The following is a 23331-nucleotide window of genomic DNA, read 5'->3' as shown; positions in this document are numbered from 1 at the left end:
GCGTTCGAGCAGCGCGCTATTAGCACTGATAGCGTGTTCCCCGAACGCAGTCGTGGTCTACTCTTTTCATTCGAACTGGCTGCACTAATTCGAGAGATGCTTCGCTCCTGTCGACCCTTAGACCGCGTTTCCAATCCCAAGAATCTACACGAGCATACAAGTACGAGAATGATTGTTATACCATTACGTGTGTTGCAGTATTCCGGCGACAATTGTTTTCGTATCTTTTTATTGCATAATATACATCAAATACCAGTGTTTAATCGTCTTTCTTAGTATCGGTTTTGCCTCCTCGGATTCTTCCGGTACGACGAGCGGCAATAAGACCGATCTTACGACCAGCACTAGTCCCTCGTTTCACGGTGGACGCCTTACCAATGTGCTGATGATTACCACCACCATGAGGATGCTCTACCGGGTTCATAGCGACACCACGAACCTGGAAACATTCGTTGTTTCGTAAATTTCGATCTTCAACTTTCAAACACATCATAAGAATCAAATTTTGCTCAGTCAAAAAAAACTTCCACATAAGATCCCTCAGGTTTCAAATGTCTTAAATTGCCATCATTGCGAACTTTTGATCACTTGTTGTAAAACAGATGAAGAGAAAACACACCTTAGGCCAGCAATTCCTCTTAGCCTTGTACTTATGGTATGCTCTGCCAGCCTTGAGGATAGGCTTGTCTATCCTTCCACCACCAGCGACTATTCCAACCATCGCTCTGTTATTGGAGGGAATTACTTTCTTCGCACCGGATGGTAACTTCACCCTGGTTTTCTTAGTGTCCGGATTATGAGCTATTACAGTAGCGTAATTGCCGGAAGCCCTGGCCAAACGGCCCCTGTCACCGGTTTTCTCCTCCAGATTGCAAACAATCGTACCTTCCGGCATCGTGCCGACTGGCATTACGTTTCCAATCTGAAGATTAGCTGGAAAATTAAAAACAATTAAATATAGCAAATTAAGTTTTCTAAACACACACACACATACATTCTCTCCTCTCTCTCCTCTCTCTCTCTCTCTCTAAGTAATAGTATTGTTATGGATATAGCAATGATTTTATATCAATGTTCAATACTGTCCATTTAAGAAGTTATCGATAGACATACCTTTCTTTCCACAGTACAAAAATTGGCCAGTATACATGCCCTCAGGAGCGATAAATAATTCTTTGCGCGTTTTAAACTTATAAGGATCTCGGAAATGAACAACAGCTAACGGTGCACCACGACCAGGATCATGAATAATGTCCTAACAAGAAACAGAAATCCTTTTATTTTTATAGAATCATTAAAGGAAATATTCTTCACAGTAGAAACATGTGTCTTCAGAAAGAGCCTCCAGTTAAAAATCTTCATTTATAATCAGGGATTTTGGATTCATCATATATAGCACGAGTTGAATTTATAGCAAGATTAACCTTAGCTCGCCACATTCCAGTCCAGTGAACTACTGAAAACTTTTCAATTTTCTAATGTTTCTTCGGAACACTTTGTAACGAATCACATGATTTTATTTTCTTTTTCTCTTAAAGTATCAGGTTTTTCTGCTACAATAAATGAATATTTTTTCTTAAATCATATTTACAAAGCAATTTGAGAATTTCTTCAAAAAACTCTTTTTCCTTCATTTTCTTGCAATATTTTTCTTGTAATAAGTTTAGTTTAAACCCAAATCATTTTCTTAACCTGACGTCATAAACATCTTATCCAGGCTTTGTACTTTCAATTTACACATAACGAGCTTAAAAATATTAATTAGAATGAAAATGGCAAAGTCAAGCAGTCTCACCGATCAGAATGTGACAAATTAACACTAGAACCAAGGCTAGGTTATTTTTATCCATTTATAGATTCTTTTTCTCATCATTTCTTCAAATTTTTATCACTAGATAATGCTTCAGCAGTACATATACTAAAAAGCCTTCTTTATCATAAAACTATTAAACAGTAGCATAAAATAAAAAAAATACCCCCATGGTAATTACAAAGAAAAAAAAGGGATAACCTATCCATGGTTCTAAGGACTCATGTTGTGGTTCTAGTGTTAAAGACTTAAAAATAAGTATAACTAATTAAGGTTAAGTTATAACAGCACTAACATATAGCAGAATTAGAACGATAAACCGCTTACGAACCTTAACGACACCCTTGATGTATCCATGTCTCTCAGAAAAGTCCAAGGAACGGAGCTTCGGTGCTCCCTTCCTCCTCTTAGTGTGAGATCGGAAAACAGATCCCGCACCTTTACGCTGTGCACGAATTACTCGACCCATGGTACCTTGAGACCTATAAAGAAATTGATGTATTAAATATCAGTCTTTGACGACGCTCTCTGCACACACAACACACCGTGCACGTCGTGCGTTGCGTTAACCTCAAAACTATAAAGTATTAAGTTTATCATATATCAATTTATAAAAATATCAAATGCATCTCATGTATGAGAAACAACTGGAACTTAACTATAATTTTTTTTTGATGGATTCACTCGGTACACATAAATAAAAACGGATATTCAGCAATAACCAAGTCTTCCGTTACTCACCAATAGAGTCGACGTCCAACAGAGAACGGTTCCGGTCGATGCAGGGGTACCAAAGGACAATTTCATCAGAACTACCAACAGGCAGACTCAGAGTTGCGTTCCAAAATCTTAAGTTGCGTTCGGAAACGCGCACTGTACGCACACCACTAGACACAGCTGTTTTGAAACATCCCAGGCTACATTCGGAAACATCACTGTTGGTACGTTTTCAAAGCCTTAAGAAATTGACCAATCGCAATTGATTCTTCTATAATTCGATTGATTGGTCAATTTTTAAGGCTTAAGGCATAAAGCATTTATTATAGACTAGAACTAAAGCGGAATCTACAATGAGAATTTAAGCTTAAGCCTTAAGAAATTGATCAATCACACTATATAGATTCACAATAAAGTTAAATATTTTTACGAAAAAAATGCATTTCTGCAATTATTATCTACGTTGTTTCGACAAATTTAAATCTATCGACAAATTGAGCAACTGGAGGTTTTCACACGGCGAAATTTTCCAGTACGCTAAATTTCGCAAGTTCGATGGTCTTTAGTATTACTCCGTCGATGTATAAGATCGTGAATCCCCCACCAACGTATTTGTGTCGAGTGTCGAAGCGAGATAATTCGTTTATTCCAACGTATATATTCAAAATGGGTGGACGCGTGAGCTTGCTTTTTATTCTTTTCTTTTGTTCATTTGTTCACACGCAAGATATAAATTTAATTAGACGGAAGAGAATTGTTGGTGGTACCGCGGCCTTGCAACCCCCCGTGGACGATCCGGTGGTTTTTGTGAATAAAAACGGTCGATACGCGCGCATTATCGGCAAACGCGATCCGAATAAAGGCTTTTATACCTTTCGTGGAATTAGATTTGGACAGCCTCCGACAGGGCAAAATAGATTCCAGGTAAAATATAGATAATATAATAACAGTGGCCTATAAATATACATTAACTATATTTTACGCATATACGTTTATTAACGTTTTAATAAACTAATTGAATAACTTTTAATTTACTTATATATTATATCGCACAAAAATATCACCGTTAATAAATTGTTGTTACACTTTCTATCAAAACCGCATAATTTTTGAACGCAGAAATTCAAATATATCAGTGATTTAAAGATTCCGATTCGAAGGTTAAAGTTTGTTAAAATAATGGAAATATAATATCGCTTTATAATATAATATCGCTTAGATTATATATTTTTTTATTATATTCCAATTTTCTCTACAGTGTCCGGTGACGTGCACAATGAGTGCCAAACGTAACGTAGTATGAGTGGCAACACTATTAAAACGTTACATAAACTGGCGGATGCATCACAATGTGTGCAATCGGATTCATTAATGCTGTCTGCCTCGCGCGTTTACTCGAAATAATTAAATTCAATGACCTATAATTAATTGTGCGCATCGTGTCAAGCAGTCACGAATAATAATAACTGTATTGTATACTGCTATATCAGAGCAGAAAAATCTCTTCTTAATTGTACTTTTTATACTATATTACTATACTAATGTAAAACCGATATGGACGGAGTATCGTTTTATCTTTCGGTATATCCTGTCGCTGCCTAATTTAATGAATTTGATACACGTTATCAGTCCTGCCTGAATACAGGAAAAAGCAAATGACGCAATTTACACGTGATTTAGCTGTAGGAAATGTTATTTATTTAACATTAATTGTATAATCAAATGAAAAATACAGGCAAACATCCAAACAGGATAGAAAATAACAATGACGTCAAAATCACGAGAAAATCACTATGAAACTCATTTCTCGATCATTTTTTTCATCACTTTGAATTATTTTCATGTTATCGTCATTTTCTATTCTACCTGGGCACTTGCCTGTATTGTGTCGCTCCGACATCAACACCTGGTTCTTACTTTCCCTTGTTTTACATATTTTGAAAACTTTTACACGTTATAATCGTTAATTATATACGGTTGTGTGCATTTTCTATATGTTGACCGGGAAGGACAAGCGAATCCTTTGATTTATCGGCGCAATCGACCTAGATAGTATGTTCGTATTGCGAGAAAAGTCAACTTACAGCGAGCCACACCTGTGTATCTTGAGGGAGAATATAATGCTACCACCTGGGGGCCGCCCTGTCCTCAGCCGAGCCGCAATGGATCGAATAAAATCGTCGGAAGTGAGGACTGTCTCTTCCTGAACGTTTTCACACCGTCGCTTCCGGATTCTAGCGACGGCTATCCTGTGCTGATATGGATTCACGGGGGCGGTTTTCGACGAGGTGCGGCGTGCCAGTACGAGATGAGAAACCTGATTAAGAAGCAGATGGTCGTCGTATCCATACAGTACAGACTGGGATCGTTAGGTAATTAAAATAGGCATTGAGGGAAATACGGAACATGAATAAAAAATAATGCAGACAAATGACCCAATGGTCGCAAATTTTTTCCAGGATTCTTGAGTACAGGTACGAAGGAATTGCCGGGCAACAACGGTATGTTTGACATGATACTGGCCGTCGACTGGGTGAAGGATTACATACGCTTCTTCGGCGGTAACCCGAACAAAACAGTGGCCTTCGGTCACGGCACAGGCGCCAGTTCCGCTACGATGCTGTCGTTATCCAAATTCTGCAAAAGTAATCGCAAATGCGTTATTCGTCGCGCTGCAAAGAATAGACATCAATGGATTTCAATCGATAATAACTCTGAATTTTGCGTGGTTTTGGAAAATAGTAAAGGACTTTTCTGCTCAGTTTAATCCATTCTATCTGTACTCAAGCGGTGCTGCGTGAATTACCGGACGCCCTGTATACGTTCGTTCATCGGTAACAAATCATCGATGCTTTTACATAGATAGTTTCAGTGGTTTGATCGCGATGTCGGGCTCGATTTTGTCTCACTTCGCGGTCGACCGGGATCCTACTGCCACCGCGAGGAGCATAGCGCATGACAACGGCTGTCCGACAAACAACATCCGAGAAATGGTGAGCTGCCTCCGGGAATTGCCGGTGGAGAAGCTAATCGAAACGGATTCCAAGTTGGAGAACGTCCGAATGACGGCCCGAGGCTTCATCTCCGGATTATCTAATCTGCTCGGAGCCGGTCCTGTTTTAGATGGCGCGGACGACAAAAGGTAACGTGGGTTCGTCGAAACTCACACAGCAAAATATATCCGACGATATAATCGAATATCTTTATGACTGCAATTTTAAGTTGTATCCAAGATATCTTATTTACAGATATTCAGAGAATATCTGTAAGATATCTCATTACTCAATGTCACATTTTTTTCTTTGTAAAAGATATCTTCGCAACATTTGCATACGACTATGGCCGGTGTTGAAATCTCACAGATGTCTTTCGGATATCCCCGTGATATCTTGATAATCAGACATTTGGACCTTCAGATATTCTCCAGTGATATCTCCGTGATATATTTTGCCGTGTGAGGAAGCACTGGGATCTCCGCTTGATTCGATTAAATTTACCGCCGCTACTTTTTCAAGGTCGCTTCCCAACTTTATGATTCAATCGCCGGAAGATGCGTTTAGGCTCGACAATTTTCCAACTATACCTCTGTTGACCGGAGTTATGAAAGACGAGACCGGAGGCGCTATTTCCGGTGGATACAAAAACGAAGTGCAGGACAAATTGAACACGGTCCCGAATTATTTGACCAGCGATTTCGTACCGCGTTTACAAGACACCATACCGAACATGCAAGGTGGATCGCGATTAGTTCCGCAAGCCTTCAACGGCTACCTTAATATCTTCGGGAACGATGGCGCTCAAAATACGATCGGAAAAGTCGCGGAAGCTCTCGGCGACTCGCTCTACAACGTCCCGGCATTTTTGACAGTCGACCGCTGGTCGAAGAAGGCGAACGCGTTTTTGTACACTTTCGATCACAAGGGAAAGAGAAATTATGGGAAGAACTTTCTCGCTGGATTGCCGATTGTCGACGCTTGTAGACAAGCACAGGATGGTATGGATTGTGATAATTGGCAAAAGGTAAATCAAGTTTTGTTATCTCTGCGTAACAGGACGATTAATTTTATCGTAGGTAACTTGAATCACGGAGACGATTTGGCATATATCTTTGGTCAAAATACTATAACCGGCGAAGAAATAAGTGAAAACGAAGAACCGGATGAGGCTGACGAGCGTGTGACTGAGATTTTCACGGATATGATAGCAAATTTCGCGAGAAGCGGCACGCTTAATGTACCTACTGCGTCCAGTAAAAGCTCCTGGTTTCCGGACGTCATTCCGACGTTTTCAAACGGCACAAACCCTTTCGTCAGTATCACAACATTTCCGAAAACCATGAGCAATTTTCGGTAACGTAACAAAGATCTTACATATCAATAAATTTGCATATTAATAACAGACAATCTTACATATTAATCAACGCAAATGAAGTTATCAAATTACTCGCTGTGTTAACAGGTACTGCGAAATGGGCCTGTGGACTGTCGTGCCTGAACGACTGCAATCACCCGCGTGTAGTCTGTACAAAGTGCCTCTCCAATTAATACAACAAGGCAGCAAGGAAGCAATATCGGTAGTTCAGAAACCGATCGATACACTCGGCGGACTTGTTCCCGGTCTTAAGCCTGGCCTCAATGTCGTCGACAAACCGACGAATCAAAATACCGAAGGGAATAATAACAGAAAAAATACGATACAAAAAACACACGACGAGCTATCATCGAAAGTGCCTTTACCGCGAATACCATTTCTCGGCTGAATAACTTCACTTATCACGATGCATTATTTACGATATATTATTTATATTATATTATGATTACGATATATTATTCGTCAAAAGCGTGTCTGACGTAATATGCATATCAGCAGTTGGGAAAATTATTTTTGAAAAGTAACTCGTTACCGTTGTTTCTTCGTTACCTATTGAAAAAAGTAACATTTTATCTGCATGCAAACGGATATATATATATATATATATGTTATGTCAGATATCTCATATATGAAGTAAATGTATCTAATAATGATTTTTGTAAGACAAACTACGAAATATAACTAAACAGATTAAGAATTTCTGGCTCTGATGATCTGCATTCAGCGTAAGTTTTGGTATTAACGTTTGTAAATTTATCACTATCTGATAACTTTGGTCTTTGTTGCAATGTACTTTATTCTTCTCTCGTAACAAGTACCTATTTTCGTGTGAATCTTTATCTGCCTGAGGTTCGTTAAAATTCATCTCAGTTCATTTAGATCGAGTTTGTATGTTAATTCTGTATATTTCTATTCCGCATAATTCTTATACATTCTGCTATGATTATCTTTGATCGTTTACACGCAGCTAACAATGTATCTGCTTCCTGAGAAAGTTCTTATTCAATCCTTTGTAATACAATATGATATTCTCCATAAGACATATAATTAATATCCAAGCTGCATATAAAGATTATTTGTTTTTTCATAATTATAAATACGTGCTAGATTGATAATTTGCCATAACACATTGCTGACTGGCTACTTTAAGCATCAAGCAACACTTATTCTTCACCAGTTATTTTTCATAAACGCGAATTAACATATTGTTGACCGGCTATTTTTAACATTATCTCGTCCTTGTTCACGGTTATTTCTTTCCATACAATACCGTCAAAACACGGAATAACTCAACAGACCGGCGACAACGAAAACTTCAGCCAGTAAAAAATAGTCTTCTCGTGACTGGAATAATGTATTAAACATTTGACCGCGTCCTGTGTGCAGAAGCAATAAATTCATGGAATGTAGTTAGATCAGATTAAGTGCGTGCACCAAACAGAGATAATTGGCTACACTTCCGGACTGATTGATCCGGCAATACCGGCGATAGTTCGCAAAATATGAGAAATGACCGATGTACGCATCAAACGTATCAACCTAATTTGTAACACGCCGAAAATAAGTCGTCAGTAAGCGCGTGTTTGATCCGATTAAATGAAGAAACACGCTGAGAGTCAACGAGTATGCACTTTCCTTCTTCTTTTCCTTATTATTATTATTTTGTTTTACATGCACTCTGGACTCTCATCGATTTGTAGGAAAGAGGACTTCGTTCAGCATATTCCTGCATGTAGGTTACATGCTAATATTGCGCCGAAGTCGTTCAACGTGCAGCAGGTGCTTAAGCAACGCCGAAATGTACAAAATTGTAACGAGGTCACCTCGTTAAGGCTTTGAATGATGAATAGGATCGGGTGGTGCCTTTGGCATCACGTGTGTCTCCTACACTTACAATGAATGTGGTCGCCTGTACATATCCATACAGTTCAGACCTCCACTAGACAGCGTAAAGACGTCGGAAGGACGTCTTACGTTCTAAGGACGTTCCCAGAACAACTCTCGGATAAAGCATGCTGCGTGAATTCACATTGATGCGTCGAAAACTGCTATACACGAGGATCTCCGAAGGATAAAAATGTATAAAGTAAGATGTGTCATTAAATTATTCGCTCGAGTGTATTTCGGATATTTCGTGAGTCCAAACGTTTATGTTGTATTTTGTAACGCTCTGTTGTGCCTCGCAGAGGAGCACACAATGGCCATTATACAACGACGGCACTATTAATGCCCTCCCACCTAGTCGGAGTTTCTCGGAATTTCTTAATTGCACCTGCTGTGCGACACCGCAGCGCTCGCGCCGCGGACGAAAAAGATTAACGTTAGTCACGCGTTGTAAACACAAACGAAGGGAATTGCGCTGCGCGCAGGTACTTGGCCCAGATACATTTTCCCGGCAGAAATTTCCCGGCTGACCATCGAGAGGTATCGTTCTTCTCTGTTCGAGTGAACATCAAGTGTTGTTAAACCGTCAGTCGATCGCGAATGAACTTTATTAGCGCGATGCGTGATTCATTATGCAACACACGTTCGAGCAAGCAGTTTTTTTCCTCGACCCATGAACGTCGAATTAATCGGACGATATTCGAATTATTTAACGCTTTACTCGCTCGGAATCACTTTAGTCACGCTGTAAAATATACCGAGTGTTCCGCTACCGGTTCAACAAATTGCGTAGGAGCGTGAAATCATAGTCGGTTTCAAATGTAATAAATTCAGTGTGGCAACAGCTACGGAGGCCGTTTAAGACCGATTGACTCAAAGGAACTTGTCTGCGAAACTTTATCGAAATTTATTTCTTGTTAAGAAATTGTCGAAATCATCATCGAAATTGAATCTTGTAAATCTCGGATTTTTATTTCATTTATAAGATAAAACCTGGGCGTCCTAGAAAGCGAGGAAATCAATCAATCTTTCGAAACACTGATTTTATGTGGATTTCATAAACATTAGACATTAATACTTTATAACATTAGACATTGATATTTTACAAATGCTTTTAAATTGCTAGTTGATGATATAATATTCATAAATATTAAAATCATAGTGTAAAAGTATTATTTTTAATGTTTGGACCAAATATTGTTAACAATAACGTTGCGTACAAAACGAAAAACCACATATATGAAGACGTTAAACATGTTTCAAAATATCATTGCAATAACATTGTGTTGGTGATTTCTTGCTTACTGGGATTATTATTGTTTTGATTTTCATCTACGAACATTTACACTTCCGACCGTGAATATGTACACCTACACTCAACGCATACATATATTCCACGAGAGTTTAAATATTCATATATCAAAACCAAAATAACGAGAATATTTAAGTAATATTTAAATAAATGCCATTGGTGCGTTTACCTTCTACCTCCTTTCAGAAAATCAAATGAAAGATTCAAACAAGAAGGGCCCGGAAAGGCCGGTGCGTGCAGACACGACACCTACGTCTTCTCTCTCTCTCTCTCTCCTTGTAGAGGCGAGAGGCCCTTCTCTCCCTTTTCCAACCGTCCCACGCCCTACCCCTACCTTGATCGCGCGCCACTTCCCCCCTCCCCCCGCATCTCGCGCGCGTAACCTACCCATATTCCCTGTTCCAAGTTGGTTCAGTTCCCCTCAGTTCCCCTACCAACCGGCGACGAGTTACGTTGCGGTGAGCGTCGCTCGGGCGATCGGTCGCGTCTCGTCTCTTTCACGTCCGCTGCGAGGTTACGCCGTCCCGGAATTTCGACTCGCAGAGCTTCGTGCCGGAATCGTGCAGTGCGCGCGGGCACGCCTTCGTATATCGGCCGACGATTCGCGCTCGATTTTCTAGCTGTGGTCCAAAACGCCGAGTTCGAGAGAAAGAGAGAGAGAGAGAGAGAGAGAAAGAAAGAAAGGGAGAGAGTCAGTCCAAGTGCGAGGCGACGACCATCGGCACGCGCGGCAGCAGGTCGGAGGAGGTAATCGAGGATTCGAGCGAAGAGCGTCGACTTTTGTTGATTCCCGATATCGCCGACATCGCCGATTCCCGACTTCTTCCGACGATTCCAGTTCCGGAGTTCCGTCTTTCTTTCCACCGTTGCGAACCACAGCGCGGAATGCGGCGCGGTCACCCGATGGACGATGGCCGTTAGTTCGGTGAGTGCACACGTATGTATCCTGCGAGCGTAGTCCTGCGTCGAGCGGTGAACGTCGTGCGCGTACGTGCACGCGCGCGACACAGCCATATTGAGATTACGGGGACTTCTCGCCGATCGTCGAAGCGATCCCCGCGAGCTGTCAGGTTCTCCGGCTTTTCGGCGAGACTCGCGAAGCGAAGCTACGCGAAGCGACCACCTTCTGACAGGTGGAATGCGGCCGCACGGATAGGGGCTTCGTAGACGCGGGCGATCGCAGCGCGACGCGAGCGACACGCTCCGGAATGCGAGTCCACGCGCTGTCGCGAATATCGGAGCGATCGGTATTTTCGCGATTTTTTATGCCTTTCCGAGTATAAAAGTGTGCCTCGTCCGACCTCCCGGTAGGAAAACAGCAGCAATGTTTGGTTTTATGAGTTTGCGCGTGTGTATTTGCGTTTGGAAGGAGAAAACAGACGATGTTTGTTTCTCTCTCCGCTGTAGGAGTTTGGAGGTTATCGACGTATACAAGATGCTTCGCACTTCTCGGCCATGATTCTCGCTCTTTTAAATCGCTAAGATGCCGATTTACGGATATAGTAAACAATTTGATACAGGTATTAATAAGTTGTTTTTACAAATCCGTTGGGACACTTTTGGAGCAGAAGAAATATAACGAAACAAACATGAAGATAGATAGGTGTAAGTAGATTTTATTATTGTTTGTGGTACGCCGAAGAATCTGTCGGGGAACTCATATTCGTTAAAATGACGTTTCGTTTTAAAAATATACCGAATAAAAATATTGACATCTCATCTGTAAGATGAAATCGAAACTCATTTTCACTTAACCCTTAGATGCATCATGATGTAGTTTCTGCATCATATGATTTTTTAATTCATATCTCAATAAATAGCAACCTTGTTTCAAATTCATTCAAATTATTTTATAAAAAAAGTAAAAAATCATGCATTTAAGGGTTAATTTAAACAAACATCTGAGGCGACGAACTACTATAAGCTGTACAGGGTTGGGTAAAATTGTTTTTAACTAAGTTGAAAGTTGATCGCTATGAATTAACTAAGTTTACGTTCCAAGTTATATAAGTAAATTTTCCACTCAGTTAAAAGTTAAGTTAAGGTAAAATTAGCTTTATCAAATTTAAAAGTTAAGAAGTTAAAAATAAAGTTAAAAGTTAGTTATGCAAAGTTATATACATTTTACAATTAACTTTTTTCATTTTGATTAAATTTATGTGAAATAATGCAAAAGTATTTTTATTTAGAAAAAGAGATATTCCTTTTATATAATAATTTATTAATTTAAATTGTACAATCATTTATACAATATTAATCACATTTATACAGAGTGTACATCTAATAATAGCAGAATGCTCATGTGCAGATATTAACTAATGATTGAAACTATAGGCAAATATAATGCTGTAAATAAACGTAGTAATAAAATAATTGTTTCACCGTCTGTCCATATAAATTCCAAGAGGCATAAGACGAGCCTAATGATAATTTTCTACTTTTCTGCTCGGATACAAAGGAATTAGTAACGGTTGCTTTCCAGCAAGAAACACAAGTCGACACAGGTGTAATTATGCCATTATTTGTCCTTTCACATTTGCTAAAAAAAAGAATAATATATAATTAGGCTTATGTCGGCTTATGTCTTTTGCTGGAAAGCAATCACTCTAAATTTTACACCGGTATTCATAGTCACATCTTTTATTTAAAATTATCTCAAGCACATCTTCAGATGCTTCATAACCAATGAAACGATCCGTAGAGCATTTGAAAATGAACTTGAAAAAATTATAAACATAAAATTTGACTATGAATATAAATAAATATAATTCTTATGTTGATGTCTGTGATTGTATACCCGATTATTTTCAATTTAACATTGATGAAATATTTTAACTTGATTAAAAAAAATAAATAAAGTTAATGCATGAAAAGTGACTAAGTTTAAATTAAAAGTAAATTCATTTAAATTCAACTAAGCTGAGTCAAAAGTTATTAACTTTTTAACTTTTAACTGATTAGCAACAAGTTACCACCCAATCCTGAAGCTGCATCATCAACAGGTTCGCGTTTTATTATGTATCTGGTATCACGTATAAAATAAATTCAACCTAACGTCGCACGCAAACGATTAATTCAGGAAAAAAACGAAAAAAAAACGGTAAAACGACGGGGTTTCTTCGTTGTTGTTTTTCTTTTCGCCGGTTTCATTTAAATATCAAACTAGTTCGTGTCAACGTACAGAGACAGTCAATCAGCTGTGAGTTCAACAATTCGTTTTTCGTCAAGCTCGAATTTTACTAGGTACATTTGAAGAGTGAAAAATTAAGCTCACGTCCTCGCAAGATGATACAAGGTGATAACGATTTACCTGATGTGACTTTCTAGAGATTATCTGATTAGAATGTTCCTGGCATGAACTTGGAATCGAACAAAGACTCCGAAAGAATTCCTCAACAAAAAGAAAGAGAGAGAGAGAGAGAGATTTCCTTAACAAAGATATCGAAAGATATCGAGAGAAATCTAATGAAACGCACACTTCATTGGCATTATTTGTAGTACGCGCGATCCTTTCGCTCTCGGATCGGCGTTGATTCGCGCGGGAACTCGCGTCGCGCCGCTCTTGTTATTAACTTCTTCATCCTGCCGATTAATAACACTTATGAGTTCCGAGAGACGGGTGCGGTGAATTTGACTTTCACTCGGAGTGCACTGCTTTCACCTAGCTACGCTTGGGTCGGAAGTATTCCGAAACGAGAACTTCGTTCGCGATGCTCGCGCGAGCATTTTCTCCGAAACCCCGCTCTTTAATAATCCCACGTGAACGCATTGCGGATTCCAGAAAATACCTGAATCGAAATTTGAGTTTCTACATTAATTTTGCAAATTCCACTGTACTTCAACTGTTGCAATTAATTGAAGAATCAGCGAGGAAAATCTCTTGAAATGTAACACTGTACAAGCTATTATTCCATCTTAACGCTACAAATGATCATTTACTGATATTTTCTCTGTGTTAATGGAGATGTCCTAAGGAATGGTCTTAAAGAAGGACTCGCTTCAGAATTATTTACTACTTGAAATTACCTCAATATTCTACCTAATCTTTTCAACATTTAGAGAAATTAGTATTGATTAATATTTCATCCGATTAATACGCGTCGTTGATATCTCCGATATCTTATATCAAATTCCCGGGAATAAATCAAAATAAATGAGTGAATAAATAAATCCCTCCGGGGTCTTTGTGGATACAAACGTCAAATATTAAGCGTACAATTTTCAAGAGAGAGAGAGAGAGAGAGAGAGAAGCGCGTCTCTCGTGAACTTAATAATATCACGCGAACGTGGGCTGGATTTCTGGGCGCTCGTGGAACGCGGTGAAGACGATCGCACGGTAGATCGAATTCACCGATCGTATGTCGCAAAACGAGTTGGACGTTATCTCACGACTCGCTCTGATATATTACTTATATGGTGGCTGATGAATCTTTCATCATAACTGCCATTCCTTGCGATCGTTAGCAGTTGGACGCGACCGCCAAAGAGCGGCGTCACACTGGCGGCCGATTTGAAATTGAAATTCCTTTCGAAGGGAAATGCACGTTTATACTGACGAGATTACCGACGCCAACGCTTTCACGCGAGCTGTAACCCGCGAGCGATGTAATCACGCGGCTGATTCGCGCTTTTTCGCGAAACTGACTTCGGGCGCGCACAGAGGACGCGGTTTCGCGGGTTGCTTTCAATGCGTGCGCGACTCGTACGTTATTCGGATATAGCGCTAGTTTCATGTAAAACAAGGGAGGTGGTATATTCTTACTTAAAATAAAGACGGCTCTTATCTCGAGATCGAAACCGGCAATTCATGCTTTCAAATCGTACAGCCTGGAAGGCTGCGCCGCGGCGAGGGAAAGCCGTGTGAAAATCTTCCAGGAAAATAAAACGAAGTCATTATACGGTACAGCCCCGAGTCTATCATCAGACGAAATTGCTCGGCTCTTTCTCGAATACGCGTTATATGTCTCTGAATATGTCTGAATACAAGCTTGAAGTACAAGATCGAGGTTTTCAGAAGTATCGAACCAAATTAACGAAATTTAAAATAATACGCATGGAGAAAACAAGTTTTGCTGGAACAACAAACCAGATCTATATTGGTAAACATTGTTAATTCTTTTACTATTGTTTTCCCCGTTAAATTAAAGATTAATATAAAAGTTAGTAACATTTGTATCTCCAAAGTTTTTGTTTGAAAAATATATTTTACATATTAATTTGAATTAAAAGAACCTTTATAATTCTATTAGTTTTATTTCTCTTTAAATCATAGCTATTAGTTATTTATTAATTAAAGCAAAAATATTTTTTTTACATAAAGTTATATATTTTAGGTATATTCATAGTCCGATTTTATATATAAGACCGTCTAAGTTCATCTTCAGATGTTTTGTAGTCAATGAAACGAGCCGTACAGCATCTGAGAATGAGTTTGCGACGATCTTAAATATAAGATCCGACTATGAATACCGTCCATAATGTTACATATTAATAATTTTTATAATTTTTGCTAATTTATTCCGTTGGATAAAGTCCAGAACAATAAAAGGCGGAATTTACCACGATTTTTTTTCACCTACTGGAATTTTCCGACTAACTCTGATCTTGCGATCATTATAAAAATCGCCTCTCGTTCTTACAACCTATTACTTATGCAGTCCTTGAGTTTCCATGATAACCGATAACAGATTTCGCAAGTTATCGTTTCGACGCATTTGTCGTGGCCGTATGTCGCAAACATAATTCAATCGTTATCGTTATCGATAGAAATAATCTTCACCTGATTCTGTGGCGTTTATTTATAACAACGATAATCCATTTACGCGACAGATTTGTACGCCAATGAATCTGTTTATTCGTGCTAATTCAGTCAACATTTTGAGAACACACGTGTGCGGCCTCGCCATACCGAGGGGTTAAAACGGAAATACTGAGAATCCCAATAATCTCTCGCGTTATTTTTAAAATTACGCAATAATCGTAATGCTCAGACTTACCTCGAATATGAAAAATGTTCGGAGCTGTTGAGTAAGCATCTAACGACCCTCAAAATTAATCTAATCTCCAGTTCTAATTGAAGTTTAGTCTCACGCGTGCCGGCACGCGAGTGTTCGGTTTGATTAACTAGAAAAATGTCAGTGACCGACTAGATGTGTTTATTCAGCCTCATTTGACTGTTAATGTCAAAGGAATCCTCTGCATCTTCTCCGATCACTCGTCGCGTGAAATCATTTGTTTTCCGACGCACGTATCTTAAAATAGGCAGTACAATCCGCGTCCGCCATTTACGTCACTCGTGGACAAATCGGGTTTGTCCAAATTACTTCGTCAAACATATTTGGCATTCGGCAAGTAGATGCTATATCCGGATATCCTTGCAGCGCAGACACGTTTCCTCGCTTGCGTAATTACCGTGTCAGAAAGAGAGAGAAGCATTAAGAGACAAAATGGAAGAGAAATGGGCAAGAAGAGAGACGTAAAGGAAAAACGGGAGACGCGAGAGAGAAACAAAATATTTGCAAGAAGGAAGTTGCAAATATCCTTATTTGTCCGGTTTGTTTCCTCCTGCGTGTTACTGATAATCTTGGTAAAAGTGAAGAAACGTTTCCGCCGTTGCGATTAAACGCGATGACCATTTAATTCTGTAAATAACATCGGATGCTATCGATATTTCGATCGATATAATGTTACTTTGGCGTTATTAGATCGGTACTACCTTGTGATAGTTGAAATTTTTCGAGATTATACTCTTCTAAATAAAGCGCAGTTGAGATCCTTTCAAGATTAGATTACCACGACAAGCTAATGACAATCATTTCATGTTGGTTGTTTTTCTTTTCCTTCCAATTCTTCTCCGATATATGAAGAACAACTGCCGTTTATCTAATCCATTTTCTAAATTGACGAGCTTATCGAAAGCATTATTGTCGAGTGTCGGCGACTTCCGTCACAATAAAAAAAACGCCACTGCTCGATATTCATCCAACGACATATATGCGACACGAATTCGCGTTCGTATGCGGCATATTTTTAACGTGGTAAAATAATTAATGACACTGAAAGTATTTTGACAATGCATGCGCAGTTATCAGCATGGCAATTTGCAACATACGAAATTACATGGAATAATAGAAAGATACCCCCGCGTGTGTATATATTTTGCACATCTCCAGACGTCTCTATCGAGATACTTAACGAAAGTGCCAGGAAAAGCGAGGCTATTAAAACGGAAATTATCGTCTAAAAGCTCCCTCAGGGCCGGCGCGAAGTTGTCAGAAGTCACGAAGGCATTATTATCTTGACTTGTTTTTTTTTGCGAGTACCACGTTTTTTAAAATGAATATGCATAATACACATGATTGATAGTGTTGTAATCTACTTATTATCTTTTCTCTCCCTCTCTCGTCGTTCTCGTGTACACGTACGTCTTTATCAATCCAATTTACCATCATTATGCCGGTTGTCTTATTACGGAAATACGACAATCTCGATAAAGATTATTAGATTTCTTGGAAAAAGAACACGTACTCGATCTTTCTCATTTAATTAGGAAACGAAAGCGGCGAAGCATTCCTCAAAGCACATTCCTTTGATACTTTCGAAATTACATCCGCTTTAATACCGTGATCCCCATGAAAGATCTTACTCTGACATCCACGAGACCTTTCCAATTTGTTTAATCGCCGGCTAGGGTCAACTCGATTAAACAAGGTCACTCGCCCGACCGAGATCTCTATTATGTCGTTGTCTTTCTTCGTCACTCCTCGCTCGACCGCGTCCCCTACCCGAGACTCGTAATTTTTTTGCTCAAAATTAACGATCGAATTCTGTGCGCGATCGTTACAGATCGAGATAAATTCATTCGAATTGACATGTTTCGCGGAACATCGCGGAAATAACGGGCGAACGCGAGTTAATCTGAGGAGTTTTTTTCTGATTTTCATGAAAAAAGATCCTGTGATATAATTGTATCTACATAGAAAAAATTAGTCTTAAATCAAGGATAAATATTCTCACGTATATAAGCAAGAATATCACAACCTTCTTATACTTTTAATCTTGATTTGATTGAATTTATATTGATGCAAGTATTACTTGAGCTCAGTCCAAGACTAAAAATCTTCTAAGAAGATTATAATATTCTTGCTTATATATGAGAATATCTATTCTTGATTTAAGACTATTTTTTTTCCGTGTACGTGGAATTATTTATGTTAAGTAGCAGGAATATTTGAAAACACGTATTTTTACATCATACATATATAAGATTTTCCTCTATAACTTTTTTGCTGTAAAGTCACGAAACACACATATTTTTCAAACTTCAGCCGATGATTATTACTTTAACCCATATAAGGAAAGAAAATAAGTAGTCAGGCTCAAACAAAGTTATATAAAGAATCCTCGTCTCGTCAGCTCTATTCCAGCGGTCGCAAAATTACGTCGACGCGCAATTTACATTCCAGAAAAGGCAGCTCGTCTGCGCGCGCGCGCGCCTTGCAAAAATCCTCCCAAGTCTATATCCTTTGAAGATTCATCGTTCGCACCGCATATATGAGAATACCAGCGATTGTTCTGTGTTTACGCAATGATAAATCAGATATCCAGTGCTAATTATACGCATCTGGGAGCACGGCTTAATTCTTTCGTAACTACCGCGAGTAATTGTGGTATCTCTCGCGCGTTACCTCTTCTCTACATCGAAAAGGAATTACCACCAATTACATTGAAAAGTATGTGTGCAGAGAGTTTGTTATTAATAGATTGATAAGAATTTTATATGGTTTATAAAAATCTCTTCTTGCAAAACAGCTAATTACAGGCTTTACATTCGTTCTACTTGTCGTTTATATTTTCTATTAAATTGATAAAAATCGCGCGAGAGAATCCATAAGTATGTATCATCCATAATTCAAAATAATGAAAAAATTATGAAAAAATTACAAATTGATTTACTTTGCATTTAAAAGTGACATCAAAAGTTCGATTAGTAATTCCGAGTCTGGATCAAAAGCTATTCCACTTTAAAGGAAGTTGCAAGGTGAAACGAGTTTGATAAGAATTCGGTGAAACGTTGACGTGACCAAATAGAATCTGTTTGTGTTTCCTACTTAAAGTCGCATGTTTAAAACATATCCACTTCTAACCAGAATTCAGAATTACTTTGAGAAATCGAATTCCGACATCCTAATTAGATCCCAAGAAATTTTCTATGAGGGATATGCACATGGTTAAACGCTTGTATGCCTCTTTATATTATCCGTGCACCTCTGTTAGGTCAACTGATGTATAAATATAATGTTAAATATAATATTAATGAGAAAAATAAAAATAATATTTTCTTACTTATAATATTGTGTATGTCAGGTAGACATAACCTGAACTTCGTTTCAAAAATTCACATTTATTATTGAAATAGTGAAATAAATGTATAGGAACGTAATTTTGCTCGATAAATATTAAATTTACGAGTGGCTCCCTCGATGCGCCACTGAAAGCATCGCACTAATGAGCAATACTTCCTTAATCCACCGATAGTTCAATCTACTTTACGCTGCGTGAATTTTTTTAATACATGTATTAGATCGTGTTGATAACCGTGGTCAACGGCCTCTTCCTATAAAACAGAGAAGCCCCCGAAGTCGAGAGAGGTTGACCAATCGCGATTTTGCAAACGCAGAGAGAAACCCGGCCGTTTCTAAATTAACATTCAGCCCGCGCTGTGTGTGTGTGTGTTATCCTTCCTACGCGGTGTATCCTCCTCGCGTGATATTCCGCGCGCGGATCAGCGGGTATTTCGCGATCCGACGGTTTTGCAAGCGACGCGCACCACGCATTGATACGCGCACTCTCGCGAACGCACCCTGCATGCTCGCCAAGCATTAAGCGGTGGCCGGCGATTGTTGCAGCTATCTAGCGATGTAGAAGGAGTTGAAATGTTCGTGATACTTTTTCGGTATAATCGAGTGAAGGTGGGAAAGATGAAGCATCAGTTAGCGCTTCGAGGGAACGTTTGTTTACTCGTCAAGCCAAGTAAACGCATAATCGAGAGGCGGATTGATAAGTGAATGTGTAATATTCCCATCAAGGACACAGGGTGATGCGTATCTCTAGTGCGGATGTCTTAAACAAACTTGATTGAAGTAAAACGAAGCGAAGGATGAACCGTGTGTAGACTCTCAATCCGTAGTTCGTGTATTGATCGTTTCTAACTACATATATACTCCTGTAGAAAAATTTTAATATATTCGAGGCACGTCGGTAGCTTTTGAGAATATTTATCGTACATTACAATCCTTCAATTTGTCACGATCAGGAAAAGTATATAATTAATGTTAGAGAGGTGAGAGATTTATCTAGAAAATTATATATATCTTATTAATTGGATATAATTATATATGAGAGGGAATATTGAGTATCATAAATGGAGAGCAAAACAAGTATAAGCGAGTATAAATAATTTAGAAATAACAAATATAAATAATATATTAAAAATTTCTCTTCCTCGTTGCTCTTGTAGACAAAAATGTTCGTTAATGTGACTTCGTGACACACCGGTAACGTCGATCATTATTACAGCCACGGTGAAATGAACGTGTCGTGCTTTCACCACTTACGATCAGCGACGAAAGTTATATTTTTGTGCTGTAAAACTACACGCAAATTTCAGTCGGGATGTTGCGTAACGACGTAGACGCTCTCTTTCGGGAAATTAGCCACGTTAGTACAGCTGTTCCCATTGTAGTGTTCAGGAGAAATTGTTGCGCTTCTTTTGGAGGAAGAGTAAGCTCCCTTTCAAAATTACTCGCGCGTTTATAACTGGTCGGAATATATAACACAGATATTTCGAACAGTAATGCTTGACGCTCTGATGTAATCTATTTCCAATTATTCCGCAAAGAAGTACGGTGAAAAATATTTTACGAGTAACGAATTATGGAATAAGAATTATTTTGCCGATATGTTTATACGTACGAATGTCGGATTTTCAGTGGCGATATGAAGGGTTTTTACGTAAATATATTATTTACTGAAAAAATATTTTCTTACAACTTTACTTAATAAATCTACGTATTAAATATCAAATTTGAGAGAAATTAAGAGAAATATACACACAATGTTATAAACACGGAGATATTATTTATTTTTCTTATTAACGACACAACTGAAGCTATTTTTACGTGTTTTTTGCCGATTTAGCTTACGTCATTTAAAACATTCAATCGTGTTAACACGTTAAATTATAATGTGTTGAGTTAACGTGTTCAATCATGTTAAATGACGTGATAGAAAACAGCAAGGCACGTGCATGAAATGTGCGAGAAGAGCTTCAGCTAAAGGATTTGCAGTATGGTCGGTCGTTTTCTAACTTTACACACGTGATTAGATAGTAATCCGATGTGCGGCTAAAATTTAAGAGGATTCCTAAGAAAATGATTTGGCGAAACAACATTAAGATCTCAAGACACGGCTCACTGAGGCAGCCTGACATTTTTCACGAGGTCGGAAATAACGGAGCTACACACGAGAAGCTGCGGCACAGTGTTATACGTTGGTAGCAAAAAGTGCACAGCACGAGCCCGCATCGCCGGACGGCGAGCATACGGTCAAACAATAGTGACAGGGCGAAAATGGGATATGTACTTTGAGACACGCGGGAACAACGCACAAAACATCCGCGTGTAATGCCGTGCGATTGCACGTTCATTCACTTCGAAACGTCGCAGAAACTCTCGCAAGTACCACTTCCGTGACCGGTCCGTATTGCAGGCACGTATCATCCACCTCGTGTGTGCAATCGCGTAGGTGTGTGCACGATGCGATGCAACGCGCTAATAGCACCGATCGCAAATAACCGTTCCACCGTCGCGTTTACCTCCACCTTCCAATTATTCTTCCGGTGTATTTCGCTCGCACCGAGCCGAGCGTACGAAATTTACAGTTGTGCGAGAGGGAGAGAATTACACGAATTTACGAATTATTGAATAATCAGCAATTAATTATCAGCGCGTCGCGATATTATTGGGTGTACAATTCGATTCGGTGCCTTTTTTCATGAACAATTCAAAGTTTATTTACAAAAAGTTCAGTACAAGTTCAATGTTCGAAATCATTTCCATTATAGCAGAATCACCTGCCCAGTTCTGTCGTTGGTAAAAGGTCTTTTTACCAGTTTTATGGGTCACATCACCTCCCACCCAAAGCGGAACGAAGCATTTCGGTAGACTGAGCGGTATTTTTGTTCAACTGGAATGCGAAAAGGCGCGTGAAATGCTTCTTATCGAAGGACATCGTGATAACTACCGCATTCCGAGGTTACACTGGCAAGGCCGGCAACTGTGCTTCTTAAAGCTTAGGATCGGCATTCTCAAGTCACTACATATAAGACAGGAAAAAAAATGTAAATTTCAGCCAGAGTTACAGGACATTAAACGCGAGGGCGCTGAATTAATTTGTACACCTAATATACATCGCTTTTCATTCGTCGTCGAAAGCAGCACAGATGCTCGTACTTGGACGCACCTTCCAAACACTTCAACCCGTGTGTGTTCTCGACGAAGCGTGATCTTCAGTTCAACGGGATCTCATCGTCGGCGTACATATGGTGTACACGAAAAGATTCAGCAATTGTACGCGCGCAACATTAACGTGTTTCCGCGTTGTGTGTGTACACATACACACGTATGCGTATACGTGTACGCTACTCGCGACGTAATATCGTACCCACCTGCGAATACCGAACTGTTGACCAATCGCGCCGAGCGGCTACGCGCCATCTATAGTCGTGCACCGACGCCGTCCTGCCCGGCGAGTGGCGCGTTAGTTGGTGTACAGCCGTGGTGCGAGCAGCACGCGAGGTGTTTTCTCCGGAGTGCTCAGGTATCGCGTCGTCCAGAGGAAGAGAAAGAGAGAGAAAAAGGAATCAACCTGCGCTTCCGGACACGCGTCCTCGCGCGTGTGCACACACAGTGCGAGGAATCCCGCCGCGAATTCCGCTCGCGTAAGCGATATCGGAAATCGTTCCGATCCGCCGTGCGAGCTGTTCGATCGTCCCGAGAAGCCGTGGTCCGATACTTCGATAAAGACGATAGGTAAGGGAATTTTAAGAACAAACGAATATCACCGCGAATCGTCGCGAACATTCACTCGAAGATATGAGATTCAGGCCGCGAATTTTCCCCGTTCACGCAGGGAGAACCGTCGTCGCTTCGATACATGCGTTAATCCACGCGCTGTT

General features: G+C 39.5%; 2 protein-coding genes across 3 annotated transcripts; one reads left to right on the top strand and one right to left on the bottom strand.

Annotated features, from left to right (window-relative positions):
• Nucleotides 1-200: 200 nt before the first annotated feature.
• LOC106748159 (60S ribosomal protein L8) lies at nt 201-2611 on the bottom strand. Of its 2 annotated transcripts, none has more exons than XM_014626404.1 (5): nt 2552-2611; nt 2142-2292; nt 1114-1255; nt 620-933; nt 201-439 (listed from the first exon to the last, which is right to left on the bottom strand). In XM_014626404.1, the coding sequence occupies exons 2-5, from the start codon at nt 2277-2279 to the stop codon at nt 260-262; spliced, it is 774 nt and encodes a 257-aa protein (XP_014481890.1). In that variant the 5' UTR covers nt 2280-2292; nt 2552-2611; the 3' UTR covers nt 201-259. The 2 variants fall into 2 exon arrangements, with proteins under 2 accessions (XP_014481890.1, XP_014481891.1); XM_014626405.1 differs by lacking the exon at nt 2552-2611 and adding an exon at nt 2470-2550.
• A 582-nt stretch (nt 2612-3193) lies between these two features.
• Nucleotides 3194-7425, top strand: LOC106748168 (liver carboxylesterase 1-like). The gene is made up of 7 exons (XM_014626416.1): nt 3194-3451; nt 4614-4899; nt 4987-5172; nt 5390-5669; nt 6043-6521; nt 6600-6876; nt 6986-7425. Exons 1-7 carry the CDS (start codon nt 3194-3196, stop codon nt 7284-7286), a joined length of 2067 nt encoding a protein of 688 aa, XP_014481902.1. The 3' UTR covers nt 7287-7425.
• Nucleotides 7426-23331: the final 15906 nt, after the last annotated feature.

The sequence above is a fragment of the Dinoponera quadriceps genome, unplaced genomic scaffold (assembly GCF_001313825.1).
Source record: "Dinoponera quadriceps isolate SergipeBrazil2010 unplaced genomic scaffold, ASM131382v1 scaffold2600, whole genome shotgun sequence".
Taxonomy (NCBI): domain Eukaryota; kingdom Metazoa; phylum Arthropoda; class Insecta; order Hymenoptera; family Formicidae; genus Dinoponera; species Dinoponera quadriceps.
Note: the sequence above shows the minus strand (reverse complement) of the source record. Positions and strands in the feature narration are given on the sequence as shown.